At 43.2% G+C, this 26,558-nt stretch overlaps 1 protein-coding gene across 5 annotated transcripts in view; it reads left to right on the top strand.

Moving 5' to 3' along the window:
• The window catches only part of PEX5L (peroxisomal biogenesis factor 5 like), a 189,304-nt gene that overhangs the window by 57,785 nt on the left and 104,961 nt on the right, over positions 1-26,558 (top strand). For 3 of the 5 annotated variants that reach the window (XM_081190256.1, XM_081190260.1, XM_081190258.1), the window contains exon 2: positions 7,285-7,392. The exons of the other annotated variants lie outside the window; for them this stretch is intronic. In XM_081190256.1, the coding sequence (XP_081046382.1) occupies positions 7,285-7,392 (108 nt within the window). The remainder of the gene's footprint in view (positions 1-7,284; positions 7,393-26,558) is intronic. 5 annotated transcript variants of the gene reach the window in all.

Genomic DNA, 26,558 nt, shown 5'->3' on the forward strand with positions numbered 1-26,558 from the left:
TTGAGTGATTGTAAAAGGCACTGTTCTCTAATGAGTCTTTCAAATGTTTGCGTGAGGCAATTTTCACTTGAGGATGTTTCTATGGGAAACGATTCACAAATAGGATCAAATGAATGAATGAATGAATGAATAAAGTAGGTTGGCATGAGTAGCTGCGGCATGTAGTCTGAGGGGTGTATCCGGAGATCCCTTGTCTCACCCGAAGGCACAACTCTCGAAATCTGAACTGCAGATTCCAACACGGGAAGCAGCTTGCAAGTTTGCAAAGGGAGAAGTCCCAGGAAGTCAGGCCCCATTGGTCCATTGATCTCAGGAGTCTCTTCAATGACTGGCAATGCGTCTCCAAGGTTTCAGGCAGGGTTCTCTTCCAGTGCTACCTGGAAATGTTGCCAAGGATTAAATCCTTTGTGTACAAAGCAGGTACTATGGCCCTTACCCTCTGAAATCAGGCACTGCACGTCCCTCACGCAGCCCTGCCAGATGTGCTGCACTGCGTGCATTCATGTTTGTGCCAGCACTGCACATGGATAAAGTGCCTACCCATCCTTTGGACGGCTCGGACGCTTCTCCCAAGGGTCAGTTGACCTTCTAGAATGCACTGAGCCCTCAGTTTCTTGCTGCCTTGGCCACACCAGCTCTTCTTCCACCCCAAGGTCTGCCGCAGCAGTGCTTCAACCCAGGTCTAACTGAGTCCAAAGAAAAGAAAAAGTTGCCGTTGTTTCCCAAAGAGAAACACAGTCCCATAGAGCGAACTATAAGGGCTTCTTCACATAGTTTGTTGAGGTGACAGCTCTCTTGCGATAAGGATTTTGGTATGCTTGTTTCCATTATCAGACGGTGCATTTGTTCGATCTAGCAATCTGCAATTGGAGTTTTACTTTCCCCATCTTATCCTGATGTGACTCAGCCCAAAGATACTGTTCCTTGAAGAATGACTCACCTGGAAGAGCCGCGGAGAGAGGGCTTTCATTGTTCAAGCTAGGAATGAGCTCACAATTGCAGGCGCATCCTACCTGTTTTGGATCAGGTCAAAGGTCCATCTCTTCCTGCATCCGGTTTCCATTTGTGGCCAACAGCAGAACTTAGGACCAGACTGCAACAGAGCTCTCCCCACTTAATAATTGTGTGGGCACCATGTAGGTGACCCCTGACATACCCTGGCTGTCTGCAGTTCTCTGTGGTTTTAGGCAGGGGTCTGTTGCAGCTGTACCTGGAGTTGGCATGGATTCTGTAAGTGAAGCGTAGGGACTTATCCACACTTCTTGTTGTCCCGCTGCTTTCCCCCGGGGAAACTGCTATTTCGCTCTCAATCGGAGCAAATGGCAATTTGGGTTTCCACCGGATTGCCATTTGTTCTGATCTGTCACTAAAGAGTGGGTTTTCCCTTGGAAATGAGTGGGGCAATGGGGAAACCACTCAGACCCATGCCTAGAAAGTGCGAGCCAAGCAGAAAACTACTCAGACCTGTGCTTTCTAGGTGCAGCACAAATGAAGGTGTGAATGAGCCCTGAATGTAGCTCTTGGTTTCCTGTATTCTTTTGAAGGAAAGTACTTCTTCAAAAAGGGATGCGGGTGGTGCTGTGGGTTAAACCACAGGGCCTAGGATTTGCCGATCAGAAGGTCAGTGGTTCGAATCCCTGTGACGGGGTGAGCTCCCGTTGCTCTGTCCCTGCTCCTGCCAACCTAGCAGTTTGAAAGCACGCCAAAGTGCAAGTAGATAAATAGGTACCACTCCGGCGGGAAGGTAAACGGTGTTTCCATGCGTTGCTCTGGTTCGCCAGAAGCGGCTTAGTCATGCTGTACGCCGGCTCCCTTGGCCAATAAAGTGAGATGAGCACTACAACCCCAGAGTTGGTCACGACTGGACCTAATGGTCAGGGGTCCCTTTACCTTTACCTTTATGCAGTATCACTAACAGCTCATGAAGAATGTGCATGTAATAGTTGAATTCTGTACATTCTCTGGCCATTAAACATAATCAACAGGTCTTGAGGAATGTGCATATATCAACTAAATGTTGCATGTTCTCAGTCAATCATTATGCATAGTCCCTTTACCTTTACTTACTTCTTTAAAAGGAAAGCACTTTTTCATGCAGTGTATTGCTAAATTATGGAATTCGCTCCTACAGGAGGCAGTGATGGCTGCAACATGAATGACGATGAGGATAAATTATATGACTCCCATCTGACTTTGCTGCCCCAGCCACTCTGGGTGGCTGCAAACAAATTACACATATTAAGCACAGTAAAACACCAAACATTAAAAGCTTCCCTATAGGGGGCTGCCTTCAGATGTTTTCTAAAAGTCAAATAGTTGTATATTTCCTTGACATCTGGCAGGAGGGCGTCCCAAGAGTAGGAGTGACTACCCAGAAGGCCCTCTGCCTGGTTCCCTACAGCTTCACTTCTCGCAGTGAAGGAACCACGGGTAAAGGTAAAGGTAAAGGACTTGTGGACAGTTAAATCCAGTCGAATTCATCTGTGGGGTGTGGCACTCATCTCCACTTTCAGGCTGAGAAAGCTGGTGTTTGTCCGCAGAGAGCTTTCCAGGTCATGTGGCCAGCATGACCGCATAACTAAACTGCTTCTGGCGCAACGGAACACAATGATGGAAACCAGAGCGCACGGAAACGCTGTTTACCTCCCCGTCGCAGCGGTACCTCTTTATCTACACGTGCTGGCATGCTTTCGAACTGTTAGGTTGGCAGGAGCTGAGACGGAACAACAACAACAATTTATTATCCATTCCCCAGCCACTCTGGGTGGCTTCCAACAGAATATTAAAATACAATAGTCTATTAAACATTAAAAGCTTCCCTAGTGGGAGCTCACCCCGTGGTGCAGACTTGAACTGCCGTCCTTCCGAATGGCAAGCCCAAGGGGCTCAGTGGTTTTGATCACAGCGCCACCCGTGTCCCCCGAGGGAACCGCCAGAAGGCTCTCGGTGCTGAATCTCAGTGTCCAGGCTGGACAATAGGGGTGGAGATGCTCCTTCAGGTATGCAGGGCCTTTAAAAGCAATTAGACAAATTCATGGAGGAAAAGGCTACCCCTGGCTACTAGGCATGATGGCTATACTGTGCCTCCACAGTCAGAGACAGTAATGCTTCTGGTCGCAGGAGGAGAGAGGGCTCCTGTGTTCGAATCCTGCTTGCAGGCATCTGACTGGCCACTGTGAGAACAGGATGGTGGCCTAGATGGGCCATTGTCCTCATCTAGTAGGGATCTACTTGTGTTCTTATATATCTGCTTTTCAAATGCTTTTTTCTTAAGTAATACGGCAAGGACCTCCAAATCACAAGGTCTTGGTGGCTGACATTAAAAAAAAACACAAATAAAAATAAACCTACTTTGTTATAAATCCCAATTTGCATCCCACAGCAAGTAGTTTATTAGTGTTTGATTTTCTCGGGAGCTGACATTGCTCCATGCACTGTGGCCTGCAAAGGAATAATGAAACACATGCAAGGGTTCCCTGCTTGGGTATCATTTTTCTTTTGCGGAACAGATGACACCTGGGATATAGGAGGTCAGTTTAATGAGAGTAAATGAGATGGGGGAAAGCGAAGAGAGGTGTCGCCATTATTTTTGACAAATAGCATCAGGGATTTAGCTCATTTGTGACTATTTTAGAGTGTGCAGAATTAAAATTGCTAAAAATAAACAGATAAAATGTGGTCCAGCTAGCTTGGTCTATTACTTCCCTTCCTGATAACCATCCTTTGTTGTTGAAAGACTTCAGTTAACTGATAAGATATTAATCACTAGACGGCAAGAAGAAGAAGAAGAAGAAGAAGAGTTTGGATTTGATATCCCGCCTTTCACGCCCTTTAAGGAGTCTCAAAGCGGCTAACATTCTCCTTTCCCTTCCTCCCCCACAAGAAACACTCTGTGAGGTGAGTGGGGCTGAGAGACTTCAGAGAAGTGTGACTAGCCCAAGGTCAGCCAGCAGCTGCATGTGGAGGAGCGGAGACGCGAACCCGGTTCCCCAGATTATGAGACTACCGCTCTTAACCACTACACCACACTGGCAAGATCCCTATAGGGATTATTTGCTGCTATAGATCCAGTGTCTCCTTTTACGTATACCCACACTGACATTGCTGAGGATTATTGTAGTACCCAGAAGGCAGAGGGTGCTTTATAGAGCAATGTAAAGAAAATATAGGTCCTTGTCCTTGCCCTGAGCAGCCTACAGCTGAAATTCAGATTTTCCCTAATTCTGATAACTTAGCTAGATTCTGCACATGGAAAGTTCATATGTTAGGGATAGGGTTTTATTTATTATACTCATAATCCCCCTTGATTCCTCCGCCCCTTGTTCTTAATTTCTTTGTGGAAGGGGTGTTTTGATATGTGGGAACATGTATTTATTTACTTAAATAAGATGTATAGCATTTATAACCCACCTGTTCCTCCAAAGAGCTCAAGGTAGTGTACATGGCCTCCATCTCCCCGTTTCATCCTCACAACAACCCTGGGAGGTAAGTTAGGCTGAGACCGTGACTGGCCCAAGGTCAGCCGGTGAGCTTCATGGCTGAGTGGGGGAATTGATCCCTGGTCTCTCCCAGATCCTAGTGTGACACTCTAAGCACTACACCACAGTGGCTTCATGTCCACTCCGCCTGCATTGTGAAATCGTACATAGTCCATGAACTATTCCATATGCTTTTCCTGTATGCTTCAATTGGATTTGAGGCAGTGGAGATGAAAGGATACCTTTGTAGCTACCAAAGAGCACATCAGCTGCTCAGGAACTGGCTCGCTCTATATAAACCTACCCGGACCCGATGATCATCATCTGAGTACCTTCTTAGTGTGCCTCCTCCATGAGAGGTCCGGAGGGTGGCAACATGAGAACTGGCCTTTTCTGTGGTGGCTCTTGTTCATGGAATGCTCTCCCCAATATGGCACCTTCAATATGCACCTTTATGTGCCAGGCGAAAACATTCCTTTTCAGCCAGGCCTCAGACTTATTGACATCCACTACCTTTTTAAATGTGCTGTGGGAGAAGGGGTTATTGGTTTGTTTTTGTTCTTATTTTTATTGTGTGTTTCGTGGGTTTTATATTGTATTTTTACATTGTGAACCACCCTGAGATATACGGATGATGGGTGGCAAATGAATTTAATACATGCATACATAACCCAAAGAGGGTTATCAAAGGCTCTCTGCTCATCTTCCTTTCTACTTCAGCCTCAGAGTTTGTGTCCAACAGACAATCTTTCCTTGCTTGCAGGAGGAAGCATTGCAGAGCAAAAGCTCCGCAATGATGAAGGTGAAATATACTGGACAGACCTTATTAAAATGATCAGCAGTACCTGCCACTCAGCTGTCCCACTGCTGTCAGGGCTCAGCAAGAAGCAAATGCAGCACTGCACATTACATGAGGCTGTCGCTGTGCGAGACAACTTGCATTGCCTGCCTGTCCCCCCAGTCCTTCCCCTCCTACACACACAGACACACAGACACACAACCCACCGATTCAGTGTAATAATAAACAGCACTGTCAGATGGACATCATATGTGCATTCTCCATAGTTCTGGTTCCTGCTCAGATGGGCATCCGAAATCCCAAGCCTCTATCCATGACAGAAGAAATATGGCGGATGACAGCCTTTTTGCATTCCATTGAAGAGAAATGATGGCGTGCAAATTCCCAGGTCTGCTTGGGGCATTTGGAACAATTCCTGTTGTTGGTATTGAGCTGGGCAATATTTGGATTACCCTGCGTTATTTTTTTAGCTGGAGGCAGATACTAGTTTGTTTATTCCCCCTCTCTCTCTTGGAGGCTTGAAGGAGGTGGGTAAAGGTGGTGACTGCTGGTGATGGGTACTTTTGTCTGGTTTGACAGGTCTTTGTATTGCTTCAAATACTACCTTGATCAGAGACAACAGGGGGTGCACCTCATGGGAAGTGACGCCTCTTCCAACAACCATCTGTCCGTGTCTTAATATCGTAGGCCACTTCTATGACTGAAGAACAAAGTAATATGTAGGGGTGACTGGGTGCAATGATTGCAGTGACCGGGTGGTGGGGTTGTGTGTGTGAAGCTTTCCAGGGGGAAATGAGATCATTCTCACTGCAGGTTTGTGACTAAATAAATGGCCTCTTCCTCTATGGCAAGTAGGGATGCTTGATAATTTCATTTGATCCAGGCTGCATCTACAGAAGTATAGTGTCCCAATCAAGAGAAGTCATGTTGTTGTTTAGTTGTGCCCAACTCTTCGTAACCCCATGGACCAGAGCACACCGGGCCCTCCTGTCTTCCACTGCCTCCGCAGTTTGGTCAAACCCATGCTGGTAGCTTCAAGAACACTATCCAACCATCTAGTCCTCTGTCGTCCCCTTTTCCTTGTCCCCTACATCTTTCCAATCATCAGGGGCTTTTACAGGGAGTCTTCTCTTCTCATGAGGTGGCCAAAGTATTGGAGTCTCAGCTTCAGAATCTGTCCTTGCAGTGAGCACTCAGGGCTGATTTCCTTAAGAATGGAGAGGTTTGATCTTCTTGGAAGTCATAGTACCACTCTAGTCTGCCTTGGTGAGACCATACCTGAAGTTCTGTGTCCAGTTCTAGGTGCCACCATTTAAGAAGGATATTGACAAGCTTGAACTTGCAGAGGAGGATATTGACAAGCTTGAACTTGCAGAGGAGGGTGACCAAGAAGATAAAGGTTCTACAAACCAAGCCTTATGAGGAACGGTTGAGGGAGTTGGGTATGTTTAGCCTGGGAAAGAGGAGTCTGAGAGGAATATGATAGTCATCATCAAATATCTCAAGGGATGTCACAAGGAAGATGGAACAAGCTGGTTGTCTCCTGCTCTGGTGGGTAGGACTTGAACTTCAAGTTACAAGAAAGGAGATTCTTACTAAACATCTGAAGAACTTTCTGACAGTAAGAGCGGTTCGACAGTGGAACAGACTCCCTTTGGAGTTTGTGGACTCTCCTTCCTTGGAGGTTTTTAATTTGGGTGGCCATCTGTCATGGATGCTTTAATTGATATTCCGCCATTGCCTTTTCTTCTTCTTTTTTAAATGGAGTGGAATGTATTTGAACTGGTTGTTGTTGTTTTGGCATGTGTCACAGGTGGGTTTTAGGCTTTTGTTTTCTTCTGGCTTTTCATATTTCATTTTAAAGTTTGTGTTATATTTGCAAGTTGCTTTGGGTTGCCTTTTGTAAAAAACAAAAATGCAACTTAAAATGTAATAATAAACACATAGCTTCTCTTCTGCACGCCTAAGAAATGCATTTCCATTGCAATATATCGCTCCCTTTAATAGAAAACTTCGATGGCGAGTGCTGACAGGAAAGGAGCTAAAAACAAACGAACAAACAAGCCAAATTGTAGGGAGGAAAGGAAAGAAGCTGTGCTGCAATCACGGCTAATGGTGAGTTCTGGAAACTGTTGTACAATGTCTAATCCCCTGGGAGAAATTCTGTGAAATGTGCCCCGTCAATTTCCCTGTCCAAAAGCAGAGTGGCAGAGTTTTGAGAGGCCGTTTTTACACAGCAGTCTTCCTCTCATTCTCACTCCATATTTAATCCAGCTCCCACCAAGCTGCCCTGTCTCGTTTCCTTATTGTGTCTATTCATTCACATATTGCCCTGTTATTCAGAATATTAAACCCATAATTCAAGCTTGTCTTCTTTTCCCCACTCATTGCTTATCTCATGAAGAAGCTAGTAGTACACATGCCAGAAGCAGAATTATGTGCTTCGATCCCTGATGGAAAATGTGGAGTTTCCGAAATGAAACAGGTGACTTTGTTCCAAGGCTGCCGCAGCTAATATAACACAGAAAGTTATTCAAAATGCAAGATAAATATACTTTTCAACCTCAGCCATAGCCATCTGGCACCTCGGAATTTAAAAACAAAACAGAACACTCAGGTTCTCAGGAGATATTCTGTTTCTCGCACAAAAAACAGGATAAAAACACACACAGAAGTGTAAAAACATTCAGGCCATTAGTACCAGCCTCCTGCTTAAAGGCATAACACTGAATAGCTCCCCCAACCCGCAAAAAAATAATAATCTAATATTCTTTATTCTTTGAGGGAGCAATCCTATGCACAGGAAGCTGGCATTAAGCAAGTATGCGTAGTTAAGCAAGCATAAAGTTACGCCAGATCCAAACTCCATTCAGCAGTGGGGCTGCTGCTCTGCTTAAGTCTGGCAAAGCGTGTTCTCCTTCATGGAGAGTACGTGTTGCGGTGGGGGCCGCCAGGACACTCCAAAGTTGGGGGCGGACTAATTGATCGTTGGCCACTGATGCCATTGGGGCTTCCCTTGTTGTTGGGAAGAAGTTAATGTTGCCATTTTTTGATTGACAGCCAGAAATGTTAAAACTCCTTGCATGAGGCTAGGGCTTCCTCTTTTCGCCCCTGCATCGGATTGCCCGCCCCCCCCCTCCCTAGAATTAGGGTTGTTCGCTTTGACCTTGCTATGCCTGTCATGGGGTCGTCTGCTCTTGGGGCAGGGGCCCGGTAGGAATTTTGTCTATCTGATTGGCTGGGGCCATTTGGTTTTTGCCTACTGCGTAGCAAATCGTCACAACTTGTAAGGTTGCGGTTAGGCATTGGTTTGTGGCTTGGTTGGTTGAGGGGCAGTGGTTGAGTGCCTGCCCTTGGTAGGCTGAGTGCCTGCCCCTCTAATGCTGCTGCTGCGAGGGATTCCGTTAAAGGAATTGGGGGCTAACTATTGCTTGCCCACTCTGTCAAGGGGGCTCGGGCCATAGCCATGAGCTCCTGGTTGCATTTGGGGGTGAGGGCAGGTTCCCTGCTCCGCCGTTACCCCCAAGTGTATTCCCCTATTCTGACTTTCGCATCATGTGGAATGTCAGTCTGTCCCCCATGGTGGGGGCAGATAGTCGCAACCAATGCCTAAGCAACCACTCACAAATTTGTATTTTAATAAAGTTGTGGCCAAAATTATGACAAAAATCTTAAACAAAAAATTCTGTGTGATGTGTGAGTTATTGGGGTGGCTCTGGGGACCTCAACACGCAAAAGGAAAACAAGTGCTTAGTGTCACGTCTCCAGGTCACATGACTGGAGTCAACCTAAGTCCCGCCTCTCTGCATTTTTGTGTACATTGCCCCACCCTATTCCACCCCCATTGTGTCTTTTCCCAGGTCCTAAAGGACCTGAGTGTTGGCAATTGTGCCTAAAATGGTTGTCGCCTGTACTGCGGGAGGGTGTTATTGGGTTATTGGGCTGTTGTTTTTATTCTGATTATGTATTTTGTGCTTTTATATTTTGATTTTCTTCTGTGAACCGCCCTGAGACTTCTGGGTATACAGTGGTATATAAATTATATAATAATAATAATAATAATAATAATAATAATAATAATAATAATAATAATGATGATGCTCTTTTCAGCAGCTGTTTTTTGTTTAGGCAAAACCTATCCAGACATGTTGATGTGTTTTCATCTGGACTTAGCTTATTGTTGATTTTAATGATTTTCTGAATGTTTAAAATAGTTGCTGCCCTTTTTCACTTATATTGTTTCATTCCTCTTGTAAACTGCTTTGAGATTTTATTACAATCAAGCGGTATATAAAATTCATGCAATAAATATATCAATAAGTAGAAGGACCAGTGAGAAGCATGAGAATGTGGGAAAGTTCCCAAGGGAATATGTTACTTGTCTAGTAATAACTCCAGCTGACACAGGAATGGCTCAGTGTAGCCAACAAGCGCTGAGCTCATCTATATTTTACACCCCAATGAGATGGTAAGAGTTCTGGGCTGTTCCTCCAACAAAAGCTCCCTGCAGGGGAGCAAGATAGCACATCATGGAAACAGCTATAGTCAACTTTTCTGTGTGTGTTATTACATGCAGGGAATTAATGTTGTTTCATGAGGCAGTTCAATTAAAAAAGCACAGAATTCAAGTCACGGCTGCAAAGGAAGGGGCCTCCTGATTCTTCCTACCTTTTTCTTTGGTTTAACTTTCCTGCTCCTGACATCATATGGCATCAAACAGATTGAGTTCAATGGGATTTACTTGTTTGCCCTGTGGAGAACCATCTATCTGTACCTTGATTTGTATTGGAGTCAGTCAGTTGGTGGAACTCAATGGGTGTCTGGTTCCTTCAGCCTTTGCTGAGTCCCTGTTAAAATTCGTTACCGACTATGAGGTTTTCCTCTCCTGAGTGCAGAGCTGCACTTTTTAAATATATATATATAATTTTTATTGAATGATTTTATGTTACAAAAAATTACAACCATACTACCACTAAATATAATTGAGAAATAAAAATTACATACATCAATATTTAGTTTATTTCTTATTTACCATCTTATTTCCTCCCAAACATTCCATACAAAACACACATATGTACAGACACACACACACAAAAATGATAATAATGAAAGTAAATACTTTCCCCCCTTTTATCTTACAAAATATTATCTTCAATTTTGACTTCCTGTCAAGTCCCTTTGCATGTTTTATCTTACAATCGAATGTACACAAAACAATAAACCTTTCTATATAAATTTTCCAATACATTCTGAAAACATAATAAATCCTTAATTGTCATCCAACTCCTTTTACTTCCTTTGTCACTCAAATGCTAGCACGGAGTCAAAACTATTATTGTATTTTTGAACATATCTTCTACAACCATCCCATTTTTCTGCAAGTTTTTGCTTTGAGTTTCCTCTGAGTTTGCTGGCCACAAGTATTGCAGTTGCATACAAGAATACCTCTCTTAGATTTTTTGGTATCTCTTTATCTAAAATACTTAATAGGAATGCCTCCGGTTTTTTAGTAAAAGTTATCCCTATCATCTTTTTTAATTCATCGTATATTTCCCCCCCCAAAAAAATCTGCACTTGGCATGCATAGGAGAGCGTTGGCTATCCATAAATGTTTGCTAATTTCTACAATTTTTTTTGTTAAATGTTTTTATTGAAAGTTTTCAACATAAGGTACAATAAAAGCCAAACAACTAATCTAAAAGAAGAAAAAGACACTGAAAAGTCAAAATAAGAGGGGGAAAAACAAAAAATAAAGAAGCAAGAGAGAGGAGAAGCTATAAAAACCCTCTATCACATTTGTCTCATATTCTTTATCCAGCTACAGAAAAGTAGAGCTGGGAACTTCTGTTTCTTCCCACAACCTCCTACCCTGGGGGATCCTTTCTACTTGGTCTCCCACACAGGGACTAGAATATTTTCTATATTCTAAAGAGAGGGAGAAAATATAAACAGGCCTGCTCCAGAGCTTTCAAAGCATGGTGCGATAATGTAAATAAAATAGTGGCTATTCTGACCCCGGCAACAAAATGCACACTGCAAAGTGTATTGTTCCCCACAGCTAGGGGAGAAAAATTGGCTTTGCTGCAATAAAGGTAAATTGAAAATGAATCGACTCTTGCTTCCTAATGTCTTCAGTTTGTAGATCATTTACTTGTGACAATGCATTAAGAAAAAAGGAGACTTTGTCAGGGCTGTCTTGGATCTGTGGCACGGTGTAATAAATGCCCTGCATTTTGAAATTCTGGCATCAGAGCTATAAATGAACCCATGAGGAAAATAATCGCGTTGCTTCCTGCTCCGAAAATATTCTCCTTTATTGTGAGGAGGCTGAGGCTTAATAACAGAAAGGAAATCGATTGCTTCTAGTAAACTGGGATATGCAGAGATGCCGCGTCCCAGAGAGTTCACCTTGTAATTGTATTTGAACTACTGCAAAGGGGAGAGTACATAGAAACTTCGCAGCTGCTTTATAGCAAGGCCATTATAGCACTGGTCCATCAATCTCAGTACTGTAGACAGTCCTGGGTCTGAGATGGGACATTCCAAGTCCTACCCTGGAGATGCTAGGGTGAGTTGTGGGACTATCAGCATGCAAAGCAGATGTTCTACCACTGAGCTGCAGCCCTTTCCTTGAGTGTTGGGCATCACGCAATGCGCTCTACGTGGGGCTACCTTTGAAGGTGACCCGGAAACTGCAAGTAATCCAGAATGCGGCAGCTAGACTGGTGACTGGGCGTGGCCACCGGGACCACATAACACCAGTCCTGAAAGAACTACATTGGCTCCCAGTACGTTTCCAAGCACAATTCAAAGTGTTGGTGCTGACCTTTAAAGCCCTAAACGGCCTCGGTCCAGTATACCTGAAGGAGCGTCTCCACCCCCATCGTTCAGCCCAGACACTGAGATCCAGCACCGAGGGCCTTCTGGGGGTTCCCTCAGTGCGAGACGTGAGGTTACAGGGAACCAGACAGAGGGCCTTCTTGGTGGTGGTGCCCGCCCTGTGGAACGCCCTCCCTTCAGATGTGAAGGAAATAAGCAGCTATCTTCTTTTTAAAAAACATCTGAAGGCAGCCCTGTTCAGGGAAGTTTTTAATATTTAATGCTGTATTGTTTTTAACACTTGATTGGAAGCCGCCCAGAGCGGCTGGGGAAACTCAGCCAGATGGGCGGGGTATAAATAATAAATTATTATTATTATTATTATTATTATTATTATTATTATTATTATTATTATTATTATTATTATATATTCAGATAATGAACTCCCTGATCACAGTGATCAAAACAACCTCAATTTACCAAGGCCATCAAAAACTAACTAGATTTTTTAATTAAAAAAATTACACCTATTCTAGGAGATGCTCATACTCAAGCTTTGGCAAGTTCCCAGTGAAAGGAAATTCTACAGTTGAGTATCAACCACCAAGGCTACCTTTCTGTATGCCTGCGTAACCTTGACTTGATGCACTCAAAGTGTGTCCCCAGTCAGAGCTAGTTTGTGATGGAGCCTAAGGATGGAGGTAGCATTGTCAAGTATCTTTTAGGCCCAGAATGTCTAGGGAGGAAGGTATGATGGGGGAAGGATCACTGGCTTCATTGTTACAAGGAGCTTAGCTAGCAAATTAACTGTGGTTGTTGTGTGTTTTTTTTACTGGTTCATTGCCATGCTTTTGCAGTAGCTACTTATCACTCAGTTGCATTCATAATCTGAGAAACTACACAAGACTGAACATCAATGCACTTTCAGGCATAGTTCCTTCTATCAAGTGGATGCAAATTGTATTAGTTCTTACTTGTTTTTAAAATACCTTCTTCTGAACCAGATGGCACATTTATAGATATGCTATTTTTATGTAACGCTAATACTTTCAGTACTAGGTTATTTAAACATTTCTCCCATTATGAGTCATTGCATGAAGCGGTGCTTTTTAAAATAATAATAATAATAATAATAATAATAATAATAATAATAATCTCCCATGGTCCTAGGTATGTCACACAATACCTTGGGGCTAAGATAAACAATGATTTCATATTACCAGCGGCTCATCAAAATTGGATACACTTTCAAAGTAATGCGTACAATGCATCTGCTGCGTAATCAGTTCCCAAACCAAACGGGGGTGGGGGTGGGGAGGTAGAAGGTCCCATAATGAAATCTGCGAACGTCATCCACTGACTTGCTCAATTTTAGCCAATCATGCCTGTTATGTACTGAAGTTCTCACCCTGGGCCAGCAGGGGGATACTGTAGATAGTTTTCACTCAGGTCCACGTCAGTTATTTTAGGCGGGAAACCCTGGGTTGTTGTTGCTACAGTGTTGACAGCCAGCTGCCTATAAAAGCAGGCCAACTGAGCTGTTTGCTGTTCAGTTCTGTTCCAGCTTACAAAATAAAGAGCTGCTTTGGAGAAATCGCTGTGTCGTCTGCCATGTCTACCCACTATTCAACAATGCCTTCCCTTATTAGAATAGTAGCCCCCCCTATACTACGCCACTGATTGGATGTCCCCCAAGTTGTAGTATTATTGGGGAGGGGCTTATCACTGTTCACTTTCTTCACAGAATGCATAATTTTATATACCTCTTTCATGCTCCCTCTTGCTTTGCTTTTCTCTAAAGTCCGTCACAATACAGGTATGATGTTCACATGTGGGGAAAACCAAAGATTTGCTTCTTTCAATGAAATGTTTTTTCGTGGTTGTTCCTTTCCTTTCCATACAGTCATAGGTCTCTGGTACCATTAACCTTGTAACATGTCAAAAACGGCTATATTGTGATCTCTTTTAAGCAGAAAGATCGTTAGCCTTAGTACCCTTTTGAATATTAATAAAAGTGACAGGTGGCTTGCAGAGCAGGAAATCGGACAAAAGAAGCCAGCAGCAACTAAGGAGCCCACTGAGGAAAATACCTGTCTAACCAAGGAAAAAAAGGACTCTACCTGCCTGAAAAGAGATGAGCACAGAAGTAATGCCATGTTAATCATGGGCAGTGGAGGGAGATATACAGAGAAGATAGATGTGATGGTAACTTATTACTGAACCAGCTTCTTTTGTGGTGGTGACTGGTATTTTGCAGAATCATTTCCTCTAGTACCAATTTTCAGAGTGAGTGATGATCCTTCTGTAGCAATAGCTGGCTTGAGAATGCTAAGTAGCTGTTGCGGGAAGTAGAGGGGAATGGGAGAATGAAACCTTTTTTGTTGCAGCTGGTCCAACTTGTGCTATGTTATCCCTAAGCCTTAACATGCTGAGGGAGAGATGCTTTAGAGTGGTATCAACATCTTAAGCAGTGAAAAACTCCTTTAAGTTCATTTAAGGGAGACTGAGGATTTGGAGTGAAAAACAGAGAAAGCTGAGGTGTGTTAGGCGAAGAGAGAGTAAGTAATGAGTGGAGGTAGTTAAGAGCCTGGTAGAGTCAGTGTAAATGAATTCAGGATTAATTTGTTGCTCAGTTTGTTTCAATAATCATTCCTATATGATAATGATTGTCTCTGCTCTTCTACAAATGAAAAAGAAATTTGCACCAGTTTCTTGTTAGTCCTTGGACATGAGAATTATTTCACACAGGATAATGCTGATATATCTTGGATACATACTCTGCAGTGGTATTTGCAGAAGATCTAGAAATGTGTATTTTCTGCATCCTAGAAAGACGAGCTTTTATGTTCATCTCCCCAGTGTGGTATAGTGGTTAAGAGCGGTAGATTCGTAATCTGGTGAACCGGGTTCGCGTCTCCACTCCTCCACATGCAGCTTTTTGGGTGACCTTGGGCTAGTCACACTTCTCTGAAGTCTCTCAGCCTCACTCACCTCACAGAGTGTTTGTTGTGGGGGAGGAAGGGAAAGGAGAATGTTAGCCGCTTTGAGACTCCTTTGGGTAGTGATAAAGTGAGATATCAAATCCAAACTCCTACTCCTCCTCTTCTTCTTCTTTGTCTTCTTCTTCCCCACAGCCCCAAAAAGGAAGTTTTTAGCCATCAAGACTGCAAAAATATTTTAAATTTCAGCCCACCCTTCCTCCAATAAATTCAATGCAGCTTTCAGGGCTTGTTGTTGTTGTTGTTTAGTCGTTTAGTCGTGTCCGACTCTTCATGACCCCATGGACCAGAGCACGCCAGGCACTCCTGTCTTCCACTGCCTCCTGCAGTTTGGTCAAACTCATGCTGGTAGCTTCGAAAACACTGTCCAACCATCTCATCCTCTGTCGTCCCCTTCTCCTTGTGCCCTCCATCTTTCCCAACATCAGGGTCTTTTCCAGGGAGTCTTCTCTTCTCATGAGGTGGCCAAAGTATTGGAGCCTTAGCTTCACGATCTGTCCTTCCAGTGAGCACTCAGGGCTGATTTCCTTCAGAATGGATAGGTTTGATCTTCTTGCAGTCCATGGGACTCTCAAGAGTCTCCTCCAGCACCATAATTCAAAAGCATCAATTCTTCAGCCATCAGCCTTGCAGAAGCCCCGTGAGGTGGGTTGAACACAGACAGTAAGCATTTCTGGATGAGTTGGGATTTAAACTTATGTCACCATGGACACTGACCCAATATCCCAGCCTAAAAGTAGCCATCATAGTGCCCGTCATCTCTGACTATTGTCCAATCTGACCAGGGCTAATGGGAGATGGTGGATTCCTACAGCATCTGAGGGGCACAACGTTAGCCACACCACTCTGGGTAGGCTTTTGGTACATGGAAAAATAGATAGTGAATGGATGGCAAAATCAAGAAACTGTAAGAGGGACTGGAGATAATTTCCACTAGTCGAGGGAAGAATGGGACGCGGGTGGCGCTGTGGGTAAAACCTCAGTGCCTAGGACTTGCCGATCGTATGGTTGGCGGTTCGAATCCCCGCGGCGGGGTGAGCTCCCGTCATTCGGTCCAGGCTCCTGCCCACCTAGCAGTTCGAAAGCACTCTTAAGTGCAAGTAGATAAATAGGGACCGCTTTATAGCGGGAAGGTAAATGGCGTTTCCGTGTGCTGCGCTGGTGCTGGCTCGCCAGCTGCAGCTTCGTCACGCTGGCCACGTGACCCGGAAGTGTCTTCGGACGGCGCCGGCTCATGGCCTCTAGAGCGAGATGAGCACGCAACCCTAGAGTCGGACACTACTGGCCCGTACGGGCAGGGGTACCTTTACCTTAGTCGAGGGAAGAACTTCAGTACCCTGGACAGCTCTTTGCCTATCCAGTGGCATTGATATAATTGTTTTTAACATGTCTTTTGTTATGTATACTAGCAGTCTGCAAAATAACAAAGCTAAAGCATGTGTAGCATTTGTTCCAAGGGTTTTACAGTCTAAGACTGGGGTAAGCTACTGAGTGGCAAAGATAGCACAAGTTGGACATGAGCAAAAGCAGACTGTGGGTGCTTTTCTGTCCCCAGCAGAAACAAAGCCTGGCACATGAGGCAGAGGGCCTCGAAGGAAACAAATCTGCTTATTTTGCAAATTTGCTTACTTTGCCTAATTTATGTAGGTCTCCAAATTTTTATTAGTGCAAACCCAATCCATGATGGTTGAGTTTTCTGAAAATGGGCTTCAATGACAGTGATATTTTTGGCCAAGGTGTTTGCCTGCATGCCACTGTTGCTTTAGTTCACAGCCTTTTCAGGTTTTTCAGTGCTTCAAAACAGTGTTGAGAAGAAACAACGTCAGAACGAAAAAGGAGACCTACTGGATAAGGCAAAGTCCCACCCACTGAAGTATTTTCCTTCCTAAAGTGGCCAGCCAGATGACTCCAGGAGGCATGAATCCAACACACATGTCCCTGGCATCTGGTATTCAGAGGGACTAGTTTACTTGAAGGATCACCTCACTCCACAGGAGTCTGTTGAACTTTACAAATGCCACGTAATGTTTCTTCCACTCTTTCAAGAAATCAGCTCCCAAATGTGGCAGCACCTACAATTTGAAACTCCCTGATACTAGGCAGCCGCCTTCACTATATTGTTTTCAGGACCTGCTAAAAACATTTTCTGTTCCAGCAGCACTACCGCGGCACGTAATTTTAGCATGAACTTTTAACAAGTGATTTTAGTGAGGATGAATGCTGGGGTTGTTTTATATTTTAAAATACAGTGGTACCTCGGATTACATATGCTTCAAGTTACATACGCTTCAGGTTACAGACCCCGCTCACCCAGAAATAGTACCTCAAGTCAAGAACTTTGCTTCAGGATAAGAACAGAAATCGTGCGTCGGCAGCGTAGTGGCAGCGGGAGGCCCCATTAGCTAAAGTGGTGCTTCAGGTTAAGAACAGTTTCAGGTTAATAATGGACCTCCAGAATGAATTAAGTACATAACCAGAGGTACCACTGTACTTATGTAGCCTTTTTCTGATCTTTGTTTTTTATTGGGTTTTTTAAAGGAAACTTTTAGGTGTCTGTTGTAAGCTGCTTACAAGACTTTTGCTCTATTAATCAATATATATGTAAATCATGTCAAATAAAAATAAGATCTACACTACCTCAAAGCCTAGGTGTACATGAATCTCTGTCAAAATGGAAATACCTTTTAATATCACAAATCTTTAGCGCATCAAATTTTAAAAAAATAATTATCAAGGAGTTACTGCATTTGGAGGCGGGTGCTTCCCCAATGCAGAGAGATGCTGACAGTGTTCTAGATACCAACCTTGTGGCCGTCTTACGGTCATAACGCCTGGAGCCTGAGATCAGCCACCTCTCTCTGAAACGCTTTAGTTCGGCCTCTCCTTGGAAGGAGTTGTCGTAATGGGAATGTTCCAGTGATTTTCATGGAATTTATTTCCACAAAATGTACTTAGTGTCTGGAGAAACGAGCGCTACATTTGATTAGTGTGTGTATTTTATAAAGCCTCACTTCAGGGCCTCGCTTGGGTTTTATGATCACGACAGAGTGCATGTCAAGGATGTTTTTGCAATGTCTTTCTGTTCCGTTATGTCTTCTGCTTATCAAATGGGAACCAGGTTCCCTTCTCACCCCCGACATCTTAACTATGTTTGCGTGCCTACAAACTGCAAGAGAAGCTGGGCCACCAAGACTTTGTCATTCAGCAAAAGTTCAAATGCCCGCAGGGAGCCAAAACGCAAAAGTCAGTAATTAAAACCGCGCAGTCTATTTTGCTGTTGTCTGAGTGTTTTGACTGAAACAAATGCCTTGCGCATTAAGCGGGAATTGTATTTGTACCCGCATATGGGGAATGGGACAGGAAGATCGCTGGACTGTTTTGGGAGCTGGTTTGAAATTTAACAAGGCAAAACACAGCACTCTGCCCTGTTCCCTTTTTATAAAAGCAGCATCTGTAATATCACTAGTGTAGAAGGGATGTTGGCAAATGAGTGGGCACCTCAGTGCCCCTTTCCTGCGTTTCCAAAGAACCACACAATCAGAGTGTATTAGTTGAAATTAAAGTTAACTGAACCATCAAGAGAAAAGGTGGGCTTAAGCAATTGCTTGAAATTAACTTTCCCATCAAAACTGCATAATACACTTCCCAAAAAGCGGTATAAACGTGACCGCTAATACTTACTTGTTTCTTCTAATGGGGAGGAGGAGAACTATGTATACCACCTTGAGTTTCTTGGAAGTAGGATATAAATGTAAAATAATAATAATAATAATAATAAAGGAGGCATGCTGTAAACAAAGTTCAGCGTGTTTCACTCCTGTTGATTCCAGTGGGGAAATTGGGGAAGCTATTCATTCCCTCTTGCTGAACTCAAAAGGACTTAATGCTGGCTGGATTGCGCCTTTCATAAATGCTTTCTTCTGTGTTTTGGCTCACTGGGTGCCCTTGTGGTGTAAAAGGTGGACTAGGTGAGATTGGAAATGAACAATCCTAGAATTGTAGACTTGGAAGGAACCCCAAGAATCATCTAGGGGACCACTTCTTATTCTTCCTGTTGTGAAGGATGAATCTATCAATGGATCTGTGACTACAGTGTGGCATAATGGTTAGAGTGTTGGACTATGGCCTGGGAGAACAGGGTTTGAATCCTCACTCAGTCATGAAATTCACTGGGTGACCTTGGGCCTGTCACCATCTCTTAGCCTAACCTACCCCACAGAGTTATTTATGAGGATGAAATGGGGGGGGGGGAACCATGTACACCACATTGAGCTCATTTGAAGATAAAGGGGGTATACAAATGGAATAAATGTATAATAAAATACAAGTAATGTCTTCTCAGTGCCAGTTCCCCATTTGTGGAACGCCCTTGCTGGTGAAGTGCCACTGTCTTAAAGGTAAAGGTAAAAGGACCCCTGACCATTAGGTCCAGTCGTGGCCGACTCTGGGGTTCCGGCGCTCATCTCGCTTTATTAGCCAAGGGAGCCGGCGTACAGCTTCCGGGTCATGTGGCCAGCATGACTAAGCCGCTTCTGGAGAACCAGAGCAGTGCATGGAAACACCGTTTACCTTCCCGCTGGAGCAATACCTATTTATCTACTTGCACTTTGACGTGCTTTCGAACTGCTAGGTTGGCAGGAGCAAGGACCAAGCAACGGGAGCTCACCCTGTTGCGGGGATTCGAAACGCTGACCTTCTGATCAGCAAGTCCTAGGCTCTGTGGTTTAACCCACAGTGCCACCCACGTCCCACCTCTGTCTTACTTACTGTTATATTACAGGAGAATTTTTAAAACATTCCTATTTACACAGGCATTTAATGTCTGAAACCTGCTGTTCCTGGCAATCCTGAAATCATTGGCTGAGAAAATGTGGTCATTTTAAAACTTGTTTTAGAATGTGTTTTTAATAGTTCTGATGTGTTTGGCTCCCTGGGATCCTTTAAGAGGAAGGATGTGATTAATAATAATAATAATAATAATAATAATAATAATAATAATTGCTGAAGAGCAACAACAGCAAAGGGCTTTTGCTTTCTTGTCTCTGGGGGCTACCCAGAGATGTGGCAGGTAGCCATTGTTTGCATCAGGAGTCTGGACTAGATCTAAAGGTAAAGGGATCCATGACCATTAGGTCCAGTCGCGGACGACTCTGGGGTTGCGGCACTCATCTCGCTTTATTGGCTGAGGGAGCCAGCGTACAGCTTCCGGGTCATGCGGCCAGCATGACTAAGCTGCTTCTGGTGAACCAGAGCAGTGCACGGAAACATCGTTTACCTTCCCGCCAGAGCGGTACCTATTTATCTACTTGCACTTTGATGCGCTTTCGAACTGCTAGGTGGGCAGGAGCTGGGACAGAGCAACGGGAGCTCACCCAGTCGTGGGGATTTGAACCGACCTTCTGATCGGCAAGCCTTAGGCTCTGTGGTTTAACCAACAGCACCACCTGCGTCTAATCCAGAAGAGCTCAGCTTATGTCCTTATGGCTGGTGTCACACAGGGAGGGATAGCTTGCCCTTCTTCTATAGGAGAAGCACAGTTAGATTTTCCCCCACCCCACGCATTACAAGTAATGCTCCTTTGCTCTAGCTAATGATTTGCCAGCTTGGCAAATTTGAAATGGCCCTGGAAGACCCAGGTGCTAGCAAGGTCTTAAGCTCTTTCAATGGAAACCATGGTATTCCCGTGTGACTTGCTGCCCTGATCACCTGAGTGTTCTTTAAAAAGCACCTGCAGAATTTATAATGAGCAAGAAGGCAGCGGAGCCACACAGAGCTGTGTGCCAAGAGACCCAATTAGTTTCCAATGCAGCTGAAGAGCAGGATAGAGCCATTTATAAAACCTTGGAGGAAATGTGAAAAGCAGTGTTCTGACACGTTAAAAATATACCTTGCGTAGCACCTCCATGATGAACTTTAATCCCAATCACTGCTCTCCATCTCAGAAAGGACCTCACTAATGTACCACCGACAAAACCTGCAAAATGTAAGGAGTGTGGATGACCCTGTGTCAGCTTACAATGCTGGTATCTCTGTTTCATTTTGTACATGTAGCCCAAAGAGTGTGCCATCTCTTTGAGAAATGAAAGCAGATAAAGGGCTTTGTATCCTGTTCCACCAAGCCATTCTTGGGACCACTTTGTAGGTTTCCATGCTCTCAGATGAACAAAGAGTCTTGTGATGCCTTCAGGACTAACACATCTGTCATGCCATAAGTTTCCGTACAGTCCATCAGCTGATGAAATTGCTTATACCCTAACAAAACAAAACAAAAATTAATTTGTCTGCAACATCAGGGATCTGGTAAGGGGAGAGAAATTGCATGCTGGTTAGTTTGACATCAGTTCTGCGAAAGCTGGAAAGCATAATTAACGACAGAAAGCTGAAGGACAGAGAAGAACAAGTCTTGCTGGAAAAGAATCAGCATGGCTTCTTCAAGAGAAAGTCTAGTAAAACTACCTTTTAGAGTTCTCTGAGAGTGTCATTAAGTATTGGTAGCAACTATCTGGTAGACATTGTGTATTTATTTATTATTTATTTATTTATTTATTTATTTATTTATTTATTTATTATTTCATTCATGGATCACTTCCTAAGAGGCATCTTTATGATAGACTGACATTATATAAAACAGTTATATGTATGAAAGCAGTTTAAAACAATTGCGTAGAAAAACTATTTAAGAAATAGCTAAACTATAAACAGTTTTAGACAACAACACGTATCATAAAATCACTGCTACCAATGGGGATTTTTTTTTTAGAAGGTTTGTTGAAAGAGGAACTTCTTTAGACGGCACCAAAAAGAAAAACAGAGAAGTCTCCTGTCTGATATGAAATGGATATACTTAGGGACCCTGCCAGCTTGGGTTTCATGCAAGACACTTTATATGATGCATTCTGTGTAGTTGGTTCCATTGTACCTTTTGCACAAAGGAATACACAAAGGACCTACTTTTTCCTTCCCATTTATATAATAGCAGGCAATAGCAGGGCATCATTTGCGAATTGCAAACAGGATCAGTAGGAGCCTTCCTATGGATTCTCATCCATGTGTGTATTTTGGGGAAATGCCAACAAAAATTAGGGAAAGCGAAATGTTCCGAGCGGATTAGAAAAAAGAGAACCCGTGAAAGCGATAGCAATACAGGGAAGTGATTAAAAAGTGCCAGTTTTGTTCTGTGTTTTATGTGTGTTACTTGGTTGTTTTTTTTAAAAAAAGACTGTAGCAGGAGGATCAAGCAGTTAAAACAAAGCTGCATTAACGAAGGTTGAACATTCATTTGTTTAAATGAGGATGGTTTGGGATAATGATCCTTAAGCTGTAGAAAGAGGGAACATGCACAGGAAGAACGGGGGGACTCCGCAGATGGCAATGTGAGAATATTATGTTCTAGCAATAACAGCTGGAGGAAACGATGCCTGACCAGCTGGAGCTTAAAATTCTCTTCTGTTTTGAAGAGGACAGGGGGCATCAGGGCTGGGGGAAAGTTCCTTTAAACTCACTATCCTCGTTCGCTGCAGTTCATGGAAATGTTGCGCTCTCATCCGCCACTCTGAAATCCTCAGCTCTATGCAAGATTAAGAGCATAAGGATTGCCTTGCAGAATCAGAGTGATATCCACTAGGGAGCCCATGTGGAAAGTTCAAAGCTTTGCATACCGGTGGTCCCAGCAATTGACACTGTGTGGCTGTGGCTCTGCGGGGTTTTAGGCAGAAGTATCTTACCTGGGGGAGTCAGGGATTGAACCAGAGAGCTTCTGTATGCAAAGTTGATACTTTACCATTTTATAGAATCACAGGCTTGTAGAATTGGAAGTGGCCATGATAATAATAATAATAATAATAATAATAATAATAATAATAATAATAATAATAATACTTTATCTATACCCCGCCCATCTGGCTGGGTTTCCCCAGCCACTCTGGGCGGCTTCCAACAAAACACTAAAATACAATAATCTATTAAACATTGAAAGCTTCCCTAAACAGGGCTGCCTTTAGATGTCTTCTAAAAGTTTGGTAGTTATTTTTCTCTTTGACATCTGGTGCGAGGGCGTTCCACAGGGCAGGTGCCACTACGAAGAAGTTCCTCTGCCTGGTTCCCTGTAACTTGGCTTCTCGCAGTGAGGGAACCGCCAGAAGGCCCTCGGCGCTGGACCTCAGTGTCCAGGCAGAATGATGGAGGTGGAGACTCTCCTTCAGGTATACTGAACCGAGGCCGTTTAGGGCTTTAAAGGTCAGCACCAACACTTTGAATTGTGCTCGGAAACGTACTGGGAGCCAGTGTAGGTCTTTCAAGACCGGTGTTATATGGGAAGATTGGTAAGGAAAGACAGATCCAGAGACTGTTTGATAATTTTAAGATCAAAGGAAGAGAGAGACAAGATCCTAGGTCTTCACTTCAAGAAAGCAATTGAAATACAAGACAAAAGGGTGGAAATTTATAGAGATATTCCGAGACAGTTGCTGGACCTCAGAGCCACCTATACAGAACTAGCAAAATTGCTGAGACACAACGCAATTCCCTATAGGTGGGAGTTTCCACAAGGATTATCCTTCACCTACAAAGAAAGGAAGGTTAAAATTAGAACACCTGAAGATAACCAAAAGTTCCTTCACGACCACGGAGAAGATCTCCAAAAAGGAGTGGATTGGCTTCCAGTCTTACCAGCACCAATACTGCCTGGAAGCGGGCCAACGCCTGCACCCTCGGGATCTGAGCAAAAGGAAGACACCTCATCCTAAGAACATCTTAATTAGAACAGGATGTCTCTGCAGCTACTTAGTTGGAACATAAATGGCGGGAATTCTCCGGAAAAAAGAAGGAGGATATTTCATATCCTAAAAAAAGAACAATTGGATGTAATATGCCTTCAAGAAACACATGTGACTAGGCTCCATAGGAAAGTATTAATCAACAAAAGACTTGGCCAAGAATTTATCTCATCAGACAAAGTTAAAAAAAGAGGCGTTGTAATTTATGCAAAGGAGAACCTGTCACCAAAATTTCTATTCAAAGATGATCATGGAAGAATTCTCGCAATTGAAATCCAAACACAAGGGGAAAAGATTTTGATATTAGGAGTTTATGCGCCAAATGATGGAAAATCAGAATTCTATAAGAAGCTGCATGAGACAATGATGGACTATTTGGATTATTCCAACATTATTGTGATGGGAGACATGAATGGGGTGGTGTCTACAAATATGGACAAATCCCAAAATCAAAACTTAACAACAGACGGCAGACTCCCTAAAACCTTTTTTGAAATGACAGACAATATGGACTTGATTGACATTTGGAGGACAAGGAACCCCTTGGGTAAAGAAGGAACCTTCTTCTCTGAGGCCCACTTGTCATGGACACGAATTGACCAAATTGGATATCCAGAGGGCTGGCCCCGAAAACAAGAAAAGTGGAAATCTGCCCAAAAACCTGCTCCGACCATAATGCCTTAAAAATGGAATTGAGACTTTTCCCAACTGGATCCTTCAGATGGAGAATGAATGACACCTTGTTAAGAGATCAAGAGATTGTTAAGAAGGCCCAAAAAACGCTAAAGGACTACTTTGAAATAAATTTGAACACCACGGTGGAGAAAAGAATAATCTGGGATGCAAGTAAAGCTGTAATGAGAGGGTTTCTGATACAACAGAATACAATAAAGAGAAAATTTTGGAATGGAAAAAAGGAAAAAATTTTAGAGAAAATAAGTGAAGGAGAGAAAAAGTTGAGAACCAAACCGAAGTCAAAAGAGGTGCTAAGAGAGATCAAATTCCACCAAGCACAATATTCGAAACTGATCAATCAAGAGATTGAGTGGAAAATTAAACAAATGAAGCAGAGATCGTTTGAATCAGCAAATAAATGTGGAAAGTTGCTAGCTTGGCAGTTGAAAAAAAGACAAAAGTTAAATACGGTTACAAACTTGGAGATTCAAGGGAAAATAGTTCAGAAACCAGAAGAAATAAGAAAGTGCTTCCACAGATACTTCAAAGAGCTTTACGCACAGGGGCCTCAGAAAGAACTGGAAATAGATCAATTTTTGAGGATAAATGGACTACCTAAAATAAGCCAAGATAAAAGATCAATTCTTAACAGCAAAATAACTCAACAGGAAATTGAAGGTGCCATCCAGAACATGCAGCTGGGCAAATCTCCAGGCCCGGATGGACTTACCTCCAAATATTATAAGACTTTGAAGGACTTCTTGATACAACCGTTGCTGGAGGTTTGTAACCAGATCATGGAGGGGAGAAAGGCACCGGAAACGTGGAAAGAAGCATTCATCACATTGATTCCCAAGTCAGAAAGGGAAAAGACTCAGCTTAAGAACTACCGTCCCATCTCACTCCTGAATGTGGATTACAAAATATTTGCAGACATTTTAGCAAATAGACTTAAAAATGTACTAAATGAAGTAATTCACAAGGACCAAGCAGGCTTTCTCCCTGGTAGACATATGTCTGACAACACCAGGAACATTATTGATATATTGGAGTTGTTGCGAATTAGAAACACAAGGGCTGCTTTAATCTTTATTGATGCGGAGAAAGCATTTGACAACATTTCTTGGATGTTTATGAAGAAAAACTTGAAAGGGATGGGAGTGGGACGGGGGTTTGAAAATGGATTAGAAGCAATCTACTCAGAACAAAAAGCTAAACTGATAGTGAACAATGTGGTATTGGAGGAACTCCAAATTGAAAAAGGGACACGACAGGGGTGCCCTTTATCCCCTCTGCTATTTATTTCTGTTCTGGAGGTATTGCTGAATATGATCAGGGAGGACCAGTTGGTGCAGGGTATAGTGGTCGGAGCGAAACAATACAAACTGAAAGCTTTTGCAGATGACCTAGTCATTACAGTACAGGAGCCAGAATCTAGCACAAAAAGAGTTCTTGAACTTATTTTGGAGTTTGGTCGGGTGGTGGGATTCAAGCTAAACAAACAAAAAACTAAGGTTTTGGCCAAAAATTTGACGCCTACAGAGATAGAGGGGTACCAGAAAGAGACAGAGCTAAGTGTGGTTAAAAAAGTGAAATACCTGGGGGTATCTTTGTCCACCAAAAACTTAAATCTATTCAAAGATAATTATGAAAAATGTTGGTCGGAGATTAAAAAAGACTTGGATATTTGGTCAAGATTGAAACTTACCTTGTCAGGCCGAATCGCAGCTATAAAGATGTGTGTTTTGCCAAAAATGTTATTTCTATTTCAAACCCTCCAGGTCGTGGACAGAATGGAATGTTTTGGAAAATGGCAGAAGGATATCTCTAAGTTTGTCTGGCAGGGCAAAAAGCCCCGAATTAAATTCAAAATACTAACTGACTCAAAAGAAAGAGGGGGGTTTGCCCTGCCGGATTTAAGGTTGTACTATGAGGCTGCAGCCTTCTGCTGGCTGAAGGATTGGTTTCTGTTGGAAAACACCGATGTCCTAGATCTGGAAGGGTTAGACAATGT

Source organism: Podarcis bocagei (genome assembly GCF_964188305.1).
Source record: "Podarcis bocagei genome assembly, chromosome: 4".
In the NCBI taxonomy this organism is placed as follows: Eukaryota; Metazoa; Chordata; class Lepidosauria; order Squamata; family Lacertidae; genus Podarcis; species Podarcis bocagei.